Raw genomic sequence first — 15,527 nt, forward strand, 5'->3', positions numbered from 1 at the left:
ACAATTTGTTGGTTTTGTTAAAATTATTTTATTATAAAATATTGTCAATCAATGTTTAGTAAATAGATTAATATAATTAAAAGATTAAATCTAAATTGATTGGAGAGATTGGGATACACTTTAAGAAATGAATCGAGATTAATTCTGATGTTAGACTTGTTCATTTAAATTGTCCAAAATCACCGATTCGCTTTGTTGTCTCTCTTTCATCGCTGCCAACGCTTTGGCAGCTTGAACAACGGAATGGAGCGGCAATGGTTCATTTCCTTGTTCGCTACTTTTAGATGCGATCGCAGCTAATTGTATTTTGGACTTCGCCATCAACCATTTACTTTTACGAGCAATTTCTTTGGTTATTTTATCCTCACGATCTTCAACACTGTGAATTCCTCCAGTGTATTGATAGTAAGCTGATTTCGAGAAGGCTTCGGCTAAAGCTCGACTAACATCTTCCGTTTTATCAGGTTTCTTAGGTGATCGTAATTCACGATAAGGTTCTGGACCAGGTCGAGCAGGCAGAGTTCGATGACGACGAGTGTACCAAGAAGATCTGGATAGTCTCCATGTACTTGGTCGTTGATCGTTTTTGTTTTGGACATTCGCTCCATCGGAACAGGCTCGAATTAACTTGGAATGAGTTGGTCCTTCAGCCACTTCGACTTCTTGTTCCTCTTTTACAATGGTCTTCACATTTTGGATCAACATACGTGATCCATCATCTTTACCTTGATAGAACTTTTACGAAAATAATTCGAATTAATGACAAATCAAATTGTGATGAATGATGAGTTACCTTCTCATAGGCCGTTCTGATCGAAGCGGCTCTTTCAGCCCCACCTCGAATAAGAATCGCTTTGACATAGTTATCATTAAATCGAGCAAATTTTTGCTGAAAATCATCAAACAATTAGGTTAATAATGGAAACAACAATAATCAATTTCTAAATAACGGTTCTTACTGCCCAATAGTTTGCTGATCGATTCCCGGCAATCTCTTCCATTCCGGCCATGAAAGTTTCCACCACTTTATTATTAATTTCAATGAACAATTTAGCTTCGTGCTTGATATGAATTTTCACCTGTAAAAATCTAACAATCGGTTTCGTTGTAGATCCCTAAGAGAAAAGGAGAATGAAAATAATAATTGTATTGACAAAACTCTCTCAGCAAATAAGCCAATCGAAATAAATTCAAAGTTAATCAATACGTTTAACCATAACTAATGGTAATTTCTACAAATGAATCGTTCAATTTGACTCGTGATTCTTTCCGCTTATGGAAGATTCTGTATTTTATGAGCCATAATAACATCTAAATGTTTTAATTTATGGAATTGAGCAAATCATTTGTGTGTATCAAACTCACCAAAACAAACACAGTAAAAAGGATAACAAATAGAGTCGCAGTTACGAATAGATTTGCTTGACTAATCTTCTTGGTATCCAACATAATCGCCAAGCAAAAAGCAATCGCACCTCTTAATCCACCATAAGCCATCAACAATTGTTCAGCTAAATTAACAATCCTCAATCGTTGGAAAAAGTTGTTGGCAAAATACGTAAGACTGAATACACCTGAATAATGAGATTAATATTATGTAGACTTTAAGTGATAAACTCATGAGACTGATCGTTATTACTTATGAAACGATAGATGATGCAAAATATTGTAGTGAATAAGACGAATCCAGTATTCCAATCATGGTCATCTCTCACCAAAACCATTCCAAGGAACAGGAAGATTATCACATCAGCGATGGATGAAACAGTTTTGGTCAAGTATTTAATTGTTGTGTATGATTTTTTAGATATATTGTGACGAGTGTATTCTGCTTGCATGAGCCCACAACAAATAAGACTAATAATACCAGAGAAGTGAAACAATTCCGCTCCAACGTAGGAAAGATACGCTAAACAAATGACAATTAATGGTTCGACAACTAACAGAGCGAGAGAGAAAGTGGATATTAATTGTAACCAAATTGATTTGGATTGTAAAATTAGCACAATTTACCTCTTACATCAGCTGTAAATCTTGTTACGATTGAGCTCAATGCTCCAAGAAATATTCCCATGGAAACACCTCCACCTGAGGTGATCAAGAAGCTTAAGATGCCTCGAACGATCTCAGTCACTCGAATATTTTCTCGACCTGCCAAAGCAGAAACAGTATTGTACATGGTGACAACAACCGCATCTATCGAGTGGATCACAAGAAAATGAAACCATTTAAATAAAGATTGAAATTCAATTACACGAAAATCATACTCAACCATTAAGAAGCGATTCTCCGAAAACGAGGAAATATAAGGCTTTGTTCACATTGACTTCGGCGAAAATGGCCAACACCTGTGATCGATTTTACATTAATTACTATTGATTGCGATTCATATTAATACTTACAGCCACTGGATCAACAGCACTGATTAGAGTTGCAAATATCACACACTCGATCATCGGAATTCTGATTGATCCGAAAATCCCCCATTCGCTACAATAATATAAACTTGGTCCAATTGTTGCGATATTAATGATTGTGCCCTTAATTAGTTGGAAAAGAAACAGAATCCATTCATTAGTCGATTGTTGCACTTAATCAAATTGCTGAAATGTTTATTGAAAAGTTTGCAAATAATTGAATTGTTCAATTAGATTAAACCATGAATTGATTAGCGTTCTTTGGAAACAATTGAAAATGATTAATATTTACAAACCACGACAGCATATAACAGAATTGTACCAATGTTATTAAAGAAACTTTTATCGTACAAACTATACGCTGATTCCAAAATAATCCTAAGACAATTAGAAGAAATTAAAATAAGTTAAATTGTTCTAAATGAAGACAATTAAAAACTTACGGCGGAAGTAAAACATAAAAGAAAGTAGATGAATTGAATTTCGGAACATATTCGTTCTCAAGGGTGTCTGTGAAACTGAGAGAAAGCTAATGAGTATCACTGAATTCGCAATGAATTAATTATTGTAAATGGTGGTCGGAAACGTCACTTAATTGTCGAGTTCGTTATTACGGAATTGCTCAGATATTAAGAGAATACATCAGGGATAAGAGTGAAAACGAGAAAAACAATTTAAATTGTGCATCTGATTAGATTCAATTATTTTTCTCTTTCTCAATTTGATTGCATCAGTTCCGATTATCATGTATCTCTTTTAATTTCAATAAACTGAGCCTCTGAATGATATTTAAATTAACTCGACAATTTTTCATCACAATTTCCAGTCCAACATTTTCAAACTTTTTCCTATTCTTATACAGGATTGTAGTTGGACTAATCTGCTTACAAGAAAATGGTCCCGACAATTGTACCTAAAAGGATGAGAACACTGGAAAAAAAGAGATGACCATGAAATGGAAATTGACTCAATGAAAAGATATGAAACTGACCATGATTCCGGAATGTGAGTGCTCAAAGTGTGACTGTGATGATAACAGATCTTTACACCGGCAGCAATTAACAGAAAGGCTCCAATCAGAAAGTAATTGCCAAGTTCTGCCCACCGCCAACTGATCAAATGAACTTCCTCATCTTCGCGATGAATTTTGGTGATATTTGTCTTCACTTCGGATTTGTTTTTATTTGCTGATTGTCGAGATGTTTCATTGACAAAAGTGACCAACGAACTTGTTGTTTGATTGTTGTTGAATATTCTCTTTTCAATTCCAATCGTCGAGTTTTTTCTGGCCAATTTAATTTCGTTATTCACTTTACTCGAATTACTCGAATTATTCGGACCTTGAGATGGGCCTAGAACGACCTCAACACTAAGAGTATTAGTATTTTCTAATGGGAATCAATGTAAACATAAATTAACGTTAGAAATTGAAGGAAAACAATGGTAGTGATGATCCAATAGGATTAAAGGTCAACAAAATTCAACAGATAATGTGAGAGGTTAAAGGTGAGCAGTTTAAAAGAGAAAAGGTGACAGAATATCAACTACTCACTTTCGTATTTTTGAATGAATTCAGGAGGATTTTGAGCAAATGCATGAGATTTACTAACGATCAGAACAATGAGAAAGATGGAAAAAGATACAAAAAAAGAAACACTATTAACACGTTGATTTAAATTGCGATGATTTGATGATTGATGATGAAGATTAAACATTTTCATTTGAATAAAAAGAAACAACAAATTGCTGTGATTCTGAAATGAGTTACGATTCAATGGTGAATATGATTAAAAAGGTTTTATCACAAGCACTCAATCAATTGACAATTAGATTGATTGACAAACAGTTAAAGTGGAACAATTAAATCTGTCAAAACCCAATGACCAATAAAGACACAAGAGAATCAAGTGAACCCGGGAAATCATAAATTGATGAGACACAATTTAGTTAATGAAAGAAAAGACAATAAATATTAGTTAACAATTAGATAAGTGAAAGTTAATTAAAGTTGAATTGTTATGAATGAGAAAGAGTAACAATCAACTAGTTAATTTAAACGGTGGAAGCTCAAACTATTATGTTAGAAAAGAGTTCAACTCACTTTCTTTCTCATTTTACTTTCTCTCCATTTTGTTTTTTTCTCTTTTTCATCATTTTAATTCTCTCTCTCTCTCTCTCTCTCTCTCTCTCTCTCTCTCTCTCTCTCTCTCTTGCCCTCTTTCTTCAAAAAGAACTGATTTTCTCTCTTCTTAAATCATCATGAGGAAATTAATTCCAACAAATTCTCTAGTCCCTCAAATGAGAGACGATTGATGATGAAGGTCGCATCCGTTGAATCTCTTTCTTTATCCTCTCTCTCCCTCAACGTTTGTCATTTAATTCGTTCACCAATTAATTAACTAAATTGTTGATCGGTTTTCTTTACTCTTTGTTGTTCGCCCTGTGAACTATCAATATCACGAGAATCCTCATCATTTGGAGATCAATACACGAGATGGATGAAGATTATAATTCTTATGACGATGATGACAAACATGATGATGGCTCTTTTTCTTGACTCTCTCAAAATTTGATTCGATGATGATGACAACCTTTCAAACGATAAACACTCGAAAACATCAAAGTTTGTCTTTGTGAGTGATACTTTTCATCGATGGTTATTCAAGGTAAAATTTTAAGTATTTTCGTTCCTTTTGTCTTATGAATATCAAATCACTGAAACGTTAATCTGTCAATCATCAAGTGAGAAGAAAAAATCTCAAACTATCTCATGGTAACAAGAAAACTTCGATTAATAGCAAAGTCTTTCATTTATTGGGTTGATTTTCCTTCAGAAATGTTTTCCCTTCTCTTACAACACTTGTTTTCAACAATTAATTTTAATTCATTTTCTCGAATTAATTGTAATTAATTCAATCATTTCATCTTCATATTTCATCATCTCATCAACTCTGAAACAAATCGTCCAACAATTAACGCCATCTCTTGGCTTTCATCAACTCGAACACATGTAAACATTGATTCCATTTGTTTTCATAACAACTTTTTCTCTCTCATGTGATGATTGATTTCAAAAGATTCTACATTTAGATAACAATCAACAGCCTCTTAATTGTCTGGATAAATCATCTCTGGAGATAGAATTTCATATGGTGAGTAAGTTTTATTCTTTTTGCTATTTAACAGCCAAAGGTAATTAGTAAATGTAATTACCTTTGGTGAGAATCTCAAATCCATAAAGAGATTGTTTTTTTATTCCATTGAAAAGTTGAATTTTCGATCATCAATAGTTTATGATCCTGATAGTTAATCGTTTATTACGATGTCTCATCTCAAATACTCATTAGTATTTTATCTTATCAATCAAAGTTGTAATCAATTGTTATCTGTTACAATCAGACCTCAAACTTTGATTGTATCATTTGAACAATATTGGAACTGGTTTCATCCTGATGCTTTTAATCAAATCACAATCAATATCTTTGTTTTTCTCATCATTCAAATCAATTTAATTTTATCAATTCTCCAAGGAAATAATCTAGTTTCTTATTCACTTATATTTGCCCACTTCAAGATCTCAATCAAATTGATTTATATCAAATAACCTTCAGTTTACGACAAATATTAATAATTTTTTGTTCTTTTTTCGCAAAAAAATCGTCCATCGATTAACAATTAAAAATGACCGAAACTGTTTTAGTTATTGGAAATGGATCAAGGGAACATGTTCTGGCTTGGAAATTGTCCCAATCTCCAAAAGTTTCAAGAGTCTTCGTGTGCCCTGGAAACGGAGGAACAACAAACAACAAAAATCAAAGCAAAATTTCAAATCTTCGTGAGTATCAATTTCTGCTTCGAATCGGGTTGATTTCGTTTTCTAAAGTAACCTAACCTTATGTACATCTTATTTGTCTAAAGTTCTCGATTTGAAAGATTTAACCACAGTTAAGGATTGGTGTTTAAAAGAAAAACCTTCATTGGTTTTAATTGGTCCTGAAGATCCTCTGCATCGCGGATTAACCGATTTACTAGCATCACATGGAATTTGTTGCTTTGGTCCAACACAATCAGCATCTCAAATCGAATGTGACAAATCTTATGCCAAAGAGTTTATGGTTCGTCATTCGATCCCCACCGCTCGACACAAAGTTTTTGTTTCCTCTGGTGAAGCCAAAAAATGGGTCACCGAATGTCCAACTCATTTGAAGCCCTGGGTTGTTAAGGCTTCGGGTCTCGCTGCTGGTAAAGGCGTTTTGATTGGTACTAGTAAAGAGGAAACTTGTAGATTCATTGAGCAAATTTTGGACGATAAAATCTTTGGTGATGCAGGAAATCAATCGTTGTCGAGGATTTCATGGAAGGAGATGAAGTCTCCGTTTTGGCGTTTTCTGATGGAACTAATGTCAGTATCATGCCACCAGCTCAAGATCATAAGAGAGCTTATGATGGAGATCGTGGTCCAAATACTGGAGGAATGGGAGCTTTCTGTCCCTACCCATGTTCATCAAAACAAATTGATGAAATAGCTTCGATTATTCAAAAGTCTATTGATGGACTAAGAAACGATGGACGAAAGTTTATCGGCGTTTTATTTACCGGTTTCATGTTAACTTCCGATGGACCAAAAGTATTGGAGTTTAATGCTCGCTTTGGTGACCCGGAAACTCAATCAGTTATTCCCCTTCTCAAATCAGACCTCTTCGATATCTGTTGTGCTTGTGTCTCTGGTAAATTAGGAACCATTTCCGTTAACTGGGATGATAAAAATTCATATTCTTGTGGAACTGTTATTGCTTCCGCCGGTTATCCTGATAAACCCATTACTGGTAAACAAATAATTGGCCTCGAAAAGTTATCAGATTGTATTATCTTTCATGGGGGAACTAAATGGGTTGATGATAAATTGACTTCTTCCGGTGGTCGAGTTCTAACCGTTGTTGCTCTGGACAGTGACCCCCAAAAAGCCATTAGCAAATCTCAAAAAGGTGCATCATCAATAGCAATTGAAAATTCATTCTATCGCCATGATATTGGTGAAAGAGCAATGAAAAAGTATGTAAACTTAAAATCTTGATTAATTGTAGTTCTTTCATCATTTACTTACCTTTTTCTATTGGATTAATTTTAATAGTTGCAAATTAAATTCATTTGAATAAGAAAAGTTACTCATGTCCATCAATTGTATTCTATTCAAAATAGATTAGGTAATCATGATCAACATCTGAGTTACCGATCGAGTGGTGTTGATATTGATGCTGGAAATGAATTAGTTGATAGAATCAAATCAATGGTAAAAGAAACAAATCGACCTGGTGTAATTGGTTCTATCGGAGGATTTGGTGGTCTATTTGATGCATATCCTAATGGCCCATTGCTTGTCGCTGGAACTGACGGAGTTGGAACCAAATTAAGAGTCGCAATCGAGTGTAACATTTTGAATACCGTTGGAATCGATTTGGTTGCGATGTGTGTCAACGACATTTTGGTTCAAGGAGCTGAACCTTTGTTTTTCCTCGATTACTTTGCTTGTGGGAAACTCAATGTTGACTCAGCTTCACAAGTTATTTCCGGTGTTGTCCAGGGATGTAAATTGGCTGGATGTGCTCTAATTGGTGAGTATTGATCATTTCCATTAATAAAATGATCGATCAAAGTCAATTAATTATTTACTCTCTTTCAAGGCGGAGAAACTGCTGAGATGCCAGGAATGTATCATGGGAAAGACTTTGACTTGGCTGGTTTTTCCGTTGGAGCTGTTGACCGGAAATCAGTCTTACCCAAATTGGAAGAGATTTGTGAAGGTGACATTCTAATTGGTTTGCCTTCATCGGGTGTTCACTCTAATGGGTTTAGTTTGGTCCGAAAAATACTTGACAAAAGTGGATTAACTCCAAATGACAAAGCTCCTTTCGACTCGAGTCAAACTTTGGGTCAATCACTTTTGGCTCCAACTCGAATTTACATTAAAAATGTTCTTCCTGCCATTCGTTTGGGATACATTCTCGCAGCTTCTCATATAACTGGCGGAGGTTTAACTGAAAATATTCCTCGTGTTCTACCAGCTCATTTAGCCGCCTTGTTAGACGCTAGTCGATGGTCAATGCCTCCGATTTTCAAATGGCTCAAAGAATCGGGATCGATATTGGATGAGGAAATGTTGAGAACTTTTAATTGTGGTATCGGCATGATTCTTGTAGTTAAACAAGAAAATGTTGATTGTACTCTTAATCTACTCAAAATCAACGGCGAACCAAATGCTGCCATAGTTGGTAAAATCGTCAAACGTTCAAACGAATCAGTGATTGTTAATAATTTTAGTAGCTTGATAAACTCTCCTTGCAATGGAATCGGTCAAAAGGCCAAGAAAAGAGTCGCTGTTTTAATTTCTGGTTCCGGGACCAATTTACAAGCCTTGATTGATTCTGCTAAAACATCTCAATCAATACAAATCGTTTTGGTTATTTCCAACAAACCAGGAGTCACTGGACTTAATCGAGCTGAATTAGCTGGAATTCCAACTGTCGTTGTCCAGAATAAAGCTTTCAAAAATCGAGTTGAATTCGACATGAAAGTCAATCAAGTCTTAGAATCGGCTAATGTTGAGATCGTTTGTCTGGCGGGTTTCATGAGAATATTATCTGAAGAATTTGTTCGTCTTTGGAAAGGTCGAATGCTCAACGTTCATCCTGCTTTGTTGCCTTTGTTCAAAGGAATGGACACTCATTCAAGAGCTCTAGAAGCCGGTGTTCGAATCCATGGATGTACCGTTCATTTCGTCGAACCAGAAGTTGACACTGGAGCGATTGTACTTCAAGAAGCCGTTCCAGTCCTACCAGGAGATACTCCAACAGTCTTGCAAGAAAGAGTAAAATTAGCCGAACATAAAATATTCCCATTGGCACTCGAATATCTCGCCAGTGGTCAAGTGAAATTGAACGACAACGGAAAAGTTGAATGGAGAAATTAACGAAATTTTCTCTTGAAAATTTCTAATGATGATTTTTACGAATATTTTTCTTTTGTTCAACATTTAATCTTAGTAAGATTTCAACTCAATCAATAATCAATTGATTTTACTATTAATAAATTTATACTTTACTCTAATTATTTACTCTGAAAATATCTCGGTTATTTAGAAATTGGGTCAGAATATAATTAGAATCAGTTTGTGATGCTCGATTTAAATTTAGATTGTTAATCAAAACACATCTTTGATTTGGCTCATTCAAAAGTCAAACTGCTTTAGTGTTGAAAAAGTGCAACAATTAATTCTGGTAGTTTGCAATTACCCTTCTATTTTTAACTAATCTAATTAACTAATCAATAAAAGTTAGAATTGGATCCTTCGTAATTAAATCTCTAGTTGGTTTCCAATGCAGACACACAATCAAATCAAGATAATGAAAACAATTAACTGATTGTTTGGTTACTTCAGATCATTTTTCAGGTTGAGATTTTTTTGTAAAAACGAAAGATCTTAATCATATAATTTTGAGCATCTTTTTATTAGTGATCGTGTCTTTTGACTATTTAATTACAACAATTGGGTCGGTTTTTTGTACTTTGAATATTTAAAAATGCAGATCTACAGTTTAGAAACGATATAAAATCTTGTCAACGGTAAAAACATAACAGTTATTAAAAATTATTTATCTTCTTTCTCGTCGTCGTCTTCAGGGCCAGCGTCGTATTCACTTTCATTGAGAATCGGAAGATCAGGATAAACAGGGATTTCTGGTTTCGCAACTGCCACAACCTTAGATGTTGTTACTTCATAACTTGGAGCGAGTGTTGTTGTTGTTGTTGTTGGCGGAGGTGTTGTCGAGTATTTTGGAACCATTTTAACAGTAGTGGAAGCGACGACTGGATAGGGAGTGGTGACGACGGGTTTGATCACTGGTTTGACCACTTCGACCTTTGTGTAAGGTTCTACAGTTGTCGTGTAAGGTGCTACAGTTGTCGAGTAAACTGGAATCGGAGTAGTTGCAATAACGGGAACTTTTTCATAGAACGATAATTTTTTTCCATCGTCGATACAAATGGTCTGTGATTGTGGATTATCAACTTTGCTTAAGAAAGAGGAAACACTTTTTATTCCATCGGCTACTTTCAGAGCTCCAACGTTCTTGAATCCATGGCCTGTGTTCTCGAAAAATTCACCGCCACTTTTAGTCAAAGTTCCAATAAGTCGGAAAGTTGATCCGCCGAGACTCAAGAAGGATCCCAAGGCGAGATGAACTGGTCCAGTTAAAATACCAACGGGTTTTAGTCCAATTTGTTCAAAAGTACCAGGAGTGGGTGGAGTAGCACAGCAAGTGTGTGGGGCGTCTTTACCTCCTAATCCGAACCACCGTAAATAAGGTTGGAGTACCACAGTTGAAGCTCTGACGGAAGTTCCCAATGAAATTGGAATAGTGACAACTTGACTTATGGCTCCAGAAAGAAAAGAGAAACCAATTCGATTGAAGAATTGAATAGGCGCAGCAATGGCTTTTCCTAGGAAACCACCACCAGCGGCAAACAATGTTGGAATCAAATCAGCTCCGTTAGAAATTGTTTGGGCGACATAAACGACTGGACCGGTGGCTGAATCAGAATAATCAACCATCATTTGACTTCCTTGTTTGTAAATGTTTTCAATCTCAACCTTTTGTTTAACTAGATCAGTATAACATGTGGGAGGAAGACAAGGACTCGGTGTGTAAAGCGGAGGAGCGGGAGTGGTAACTTCCTTCACTGGGTAGACGGGAACACAAGGTTTGCAAGGTTTGGCCACTTCATAAGCCCCACAACAAAGTTCACTGACTGGTTTCACTATTTTGGGAGGTAAAGTTGTCGTGGGTGGACAAGGAACACATTTAACAGGAGCAGCGGTGACTTGATACGATTGACAACAAGAAGGAGCATTTCGGTAAAGATTCCAGGTCATTGCTTCCAAGCAATGAGGCGAAATGATTAAGATTAAAAAGAGAGATACTGAATACATGGTCATCTTAAATAGTCACTTTTATAAAGAGATGGAGATCGCAGGAAATTCACTAAGAAAGAAAAAAACAAGAAAGAAAAAGAGTTAATTGTAAATTGCTAATCGGATTTAACAAAAGTTGAAGAAAATTAAGCTCACCTTTGTCAATTGTTAATAGAGAACAACAAACCTCGACTGATGAAAAGATTAAAATCTGTCACCTTTTTATACCTTGGACCACATTTGACTAACGAAATGACCGAAATCTAATTGGTCAATTAAATTGATTTTCTATTAATTTCATTTGCTGATCCAGAGACGAAAAGTGTCACTTTCCCCTCATTAATTTTGTCTAATTGACAAATGAAAACATCTCAAGTTGAAAGTAAACCCAAAGGTGAATCAAAACCCCGAGGGAATCAATTGATTCCACACAATTGATGTTCCCCATAATTTGATTTACTGTCATTTGATTTGCTATTTGGAGATTTAAATGACTTTGATTTAGCTCTTCGCTTCTCATTTGCTGATCCATCACTTTTACTGTCAACGAATTCGTTGACAATTTGATTAATTTACCACGTTTTGAGTGCCTGTTACTTAATTATTGATCGATCGGTTTATTGATTTTCTAAACTTTTCAAGCAATTAAATTAAATTTCATTCTAAAAGTTACTTAGTAATTACAATTATGGTTTGCGCATTTACTTTAATTAAGAGAAGAGTTGAAAATCCAACCTTGACTAACTACTTATTGTAACATAATTAAAACTAAATAGTAAAAACTGAACAGAAAATTGATCTTCTCTCGACAATTAAACCTTGAATTGCCTAACCCTGGAATTAATTGTCAGGTTAACTAATCAAGTCTATGGAAAAGTGAATTGATTGGAATTCCCAACTTCTTATTAGTTGTTAACTCGAAATCGTCGAGGTTAATCAATGAAAAGCAATCAAAGCCAAAGACAATCATCTGAATTATTACGAACAACAATCAACATCTAATAATCAATAAAATCACTTGAGAATCAATGTTTTGGTTAATAGAAATGATTAATGATTTAATAAGCTAATCAAAGTCATAGTTAGTCAATTATAATAATAACTTCCTGGTTGAAGTTATATCAGTACAAATGATGGAACAATTTAAAAAAAACTTATGTAATAATAAATAAACAAATTGTCTTTAATTCAATTGAGAACAATTAATTAATTAATCAGCTCGTCGAGAAATTTTCGTAGCATTTGATGTCTAAAGAAAGTGAATTTAAGAAGAGAGAAAACATTTTCCTTCCCAGATCGCTTTTCTCTGCTCATGACTGATAGCACAATTTCTGGTCCAATAAGATGAACATTTGCCACCACACTCAGGGCAGGGTCGTTGGAGAGCGTAACCACCGCACTCGACGCAGTCCAAAGAGACGTGGTGATCGAACCAACTGACGCCACAGGTAAAACACGATTCGTAAGATGAACGGAGACCCTCAATGGTCGGGGCATCAGAAACATGGTCTTGGTTCAGTTCTGTTGATGGCATTTCGAGTTTCGAGTTACGGTGATAGTCAGAGATTAATTCGGGTGTTGATCAGTTGATCGACGGTAAAAGCACTTCAATTGAAAGAGAGAGGGAGAGAGAGGGAGACAATCACCACAATTAAAACGAATAATTATGAAAATGTAACAAATTGTTAATTAAAAGAGAACATGAACCGAACCCAAACTCTAATTCAGTTAAACTGAAACATGTTTTTTCCTGACATTTCTAATCTCTCTCTCTCTCTTCCTTCATCTTCATTCTCCCTCGTTCTTCATCTTCTCTCTCTTTCTCTTTCTCATTCTGCTTCTTTCTTTTCCACTGTCGCATTTCTCTTTTCTCTTTCTGTCTGCACTTATTTCATTTCAACTCGAAACTTGAGTTGTCCGGATTATCTGATTGATTCGCAATCACATGTTGATCATTACATTAAATTGTTATGATCGTTTTTCGGATTCATGTTAATAGTTAATCAGTTTGGAAGAAAAAGTCAACCGTTGATTTAGATCATCAAGAGTCGCAATTGAGAAAGAAAAGAAAACAATAGACAGAAAAGAAGATAACAGTTGATCTTATGTTTATCTTTTCTCTCTTATTTCTTCCAATCATTTTCTTCTTCTTCTCCTCATCTTCCATCTTTATCCTACATTTTCTCTCTTTGTTTTCTCTTATTCTTTTACTTCCATATTAGTATTTTCTCATCTCAAATTTGGTTCATTTTCTAAAATGTTGATCTTCTTGTTTTTCTTGATTCCATCAAAATTTATTCGCATTAAACTTCATTAATGTTCTCTGACATTTCTCTGTCTTTTTCCTTTTTCTTTTTCTTCTTCTTTTCTTCTTCTTCTCTTCCTCTGTCTTCTCTTTCGACTTCCTCTGTCGCATCTTCTCAATGTCTTCCGGTTGAAGCTTAGTAACTTTGTTGGCGATCGAAAGGAAAATCAAAATTGGAAGAGAAAAGTGAAATAGAAATGGTAAAGAGAAGATGAAACTTTCTCGAGGAAGAAGCAAAATGATGACGAAGATGATGTGGTGAGAGGACAATTGAATATCATGAAGAGAAACATGAAACTCACTCTCGAGAGAAAAGGCTGAGAAAAGATGAATAAGTGACTCATTCATGTAATTGATTCTTTCGACTGTTGAATTAAAGATGAAGTAACTATTCAATTAAAAGATTTTCATTTACATCATAATCGAGTCTCTCAAAGCACAACCATTAACAATTCTGATTACTCCCAACAAAATGTTAATTCAATTGATCAGAATTAATAGAATGCAAAGGCTGAGGATAGTTTATTTTCTCAACACAAGATGGCATCACAACCGAATAAATTGTCAACAATTGAGTTTAATTGTTGAATTTGTGTAGAATTTAAAATTAAATGGAATTTACTTCAACAGAATAACCAATCAGTTGATCATTTAATTTTCGAAGCCATTAACGATAAATTATTCGATTCGACTCCAATCAATAACCGGAAGAACATAAATTCGAGGACTCGAAGTGAATGACCTAAAGTCAATCATCAGAGATTCAGCTCCTTGAACTTTTATTAGAATATAGGAGATCATGAAAGGTTCTGGTGATTTAGATTTGATTAATTAGACAAGTTCAATTAATTTCGAAGTATTTGTCCCATTGGGACTAAATTAGTGTTAATTTGATTAAAATTAATTGCGATTGAACTTGGGCCAATTCAAAATATCCGAATGTTAATCACCGAGTTGACAGTTTGTTTAATTGCCAGAATCAATGATTCATTTAATCGTTTCTTTTTCTCTTCTCATTTGATTACAATGAGGTCTTTTCTTGGCCACCAACAATCAGTTAATTGTAAGACTCAACAAATCATCAGATTGATTGAGATCATCCAGTTAAATATTTTTGATCATCTTACTTCAATACCAAGATGATGGCCCTTTAATTTTTATGGATCAATGATTGAAATGATCAATAGATTTAATCAAAATGTCAACAATAATCAAAGACAAAAATTAAACGACAAAACAATCAGAAAACAACAATTAACAATTAGCTAAAACCTCAACAGCTCAAATGGTTAATTTGGTGAATTCAGCAACACCAAAAAAAAGTTAAATGTAATTTTATAAATTGTTGATTATAATTTCTAATTAAAATCAAATCGGTGTCAGTAGAAACTGAATGATATTCAATTTCATCATGAAGATAATTCATCACAATTAAGCCTATTTCTTAATTTCCTTAATCCTAATCTTCTTCCTACTTTTGTAAGTCCGAATTGAGAAACTGTTTAAATTAAAACAAATTGGAAACAATTATAATTACAATCGTAATGATGCCTGATTATGATTATCATGATTGTTTCAAAGGCTTAACAATCAACTTTGATCATCAGAATTGTAATCATCATTTGACCTCTTCAATAGTCATAAGAAAAAATAAATTGTTACCTTGATTTGATGTTGTTGATTGTTTCCATTATATTGTTGTTTAATTACTTATCACTTGAATCCATGTTTGTCAACAATTTTTGATTGTTGAACATGATCTTGACAATTGCCAAACAATTAAATATCAACAATCACCAAAAATAAGCTATCAACGATCAACGATCAACACAAATCA

General features: G+C 34.4%; 3 protein-coding genes across 3 annotated transcripts; 1 reads left to right on the top strand and 2 right to left on the bottom strand.

Annotated features, from left to right (window-relative positions):
- Nucleotides 1–4: 4 nt before the first annotated feature.
- LOC128397154 (Na(+)/H(+) exchanger protein 7-like) lies at nucleotides 5–4,532 on the bottom strand. Its single transcript, XM_053357836.1, has 13 exons — nucleotides 3,970–4,532; nucleotides 3,409–3,805; nucleotides 3,306–3,347; nucleotides 2,861–2,935; nucleotides 2,714–2,795; nucleotides 2,403–2,540; nucleotides 2,273–2,348; nucleotides 2,014–2,196; nucleotides 1,640–1,939; nucleotides 1,366–1,574; nucleotides 960–1,115; nucleotides 794–889; nucleotides 5–735 (listed from the first exon to the last, which is right to left on the bottom strand). Exons 1-13 carry the CDS (start codon nucleotides 4,136–4,138, stop codon nucleotides 151–153), a joined length of 2,508 nt encoding a protein of 835 aa, XP_053213811.1. The 5' UTR covers nucleotides 4,139–4,532; the 3' UTR covers nucleotides 5–150.
- Nucleotides 4,533–5,819: 1,287 nt separating this feature from the next.
- On the top strand, nucleotides 5,820–9,521 carry LOC128397152 (trifunctional purine biosynthetic protein adenosine-3-like). Its single transcript, XM_053357835.1, is given in 5 exon segments — nucleotides 5,820–6,252; nucleotides 6,336–6,749; nucleotides 6,752–7,469; nucleotides 7,617–8,029; nucleotides 8,099–9,521. Coding segments are annotated over 5 exon segments (2,985 nt in total). The 5' UTR covers nucleotides 5,820–6,098; the 3' UTR covers nucleotides 9,385–9,521.
- Nucleotides 9,522–9,903: 382 nt separating this feature from the next.
- On the bottom strand, nucleotides 9,904–11,699 carry LOC128397157 (uncharacterized). The gene is made up of 2 exons (XM_053357840.1): nucleotides 11,542–11,699; nucleotides 9,904–11,455 (listed from the first exon to the last, which is right to left on the bottom strand). The coding sequence occupies exon 2, from the start codon at nucleotides 11,407–11,409 to the stop codon at nucleotides 10,063–10,065; it is 1,347 nt and encodes a 448-aa protein (XP_053213815.1). The 5' UTR covers nucleotides 11,410–11,455; nucleotides 11,542–11,699; the 3' UTR covers nucleotides 9,904–10,062.
- Between the last annotated feature and the right edge of the window lie 3,828 nt (nucleotides 11,700–15,527).

This window comes from Panonychus citri, unplaced genomic scaffold, assembly GCF_014898815.1.
Source record: "Panonychus citri isolate SS breed McGregor unplaced genomic scaffold, ASM1489881v1 Contig00028, whole genome shotgun sequence".
NCBI lineage: Eukaryota > Metazoa > Arthropoda > Arachnida > Trombidiformes > Tetranychidae > Panonychus > Panonychus citri.

Bases quoted from the DNA above. Each gene is read 5' to 3' on its own strand.
- LOC128397154 (XM_053357836.1), bottom strand. From the start codon at position 4,138: ATGAAAATGTTTAATCTTCATCATCAATCATCAAATCATCGCAATTTA. The intron at 1,940-2,013 runs GTAAATTGTGCT...TCGCTCTGTTAG, and splicing joins ATTTACAGCTGATGTAAGAG to TTGTCGAACCATTAATTGTC. The intron at 1,116-1,365 runs GTGAGTTTGATA...CTTTTCTCTTAG, and splicing joins TTTTTACTGTGTTTGTTTTG to GGATCTACAACGAAACCGAT.
- LOC128397157 (XM_053357840.1), bottom strand. From the start codon at position 11,409: ATGACCATGTATTCAGTATCTCTCTTTTTAATCTTAATCATTTCGCCT.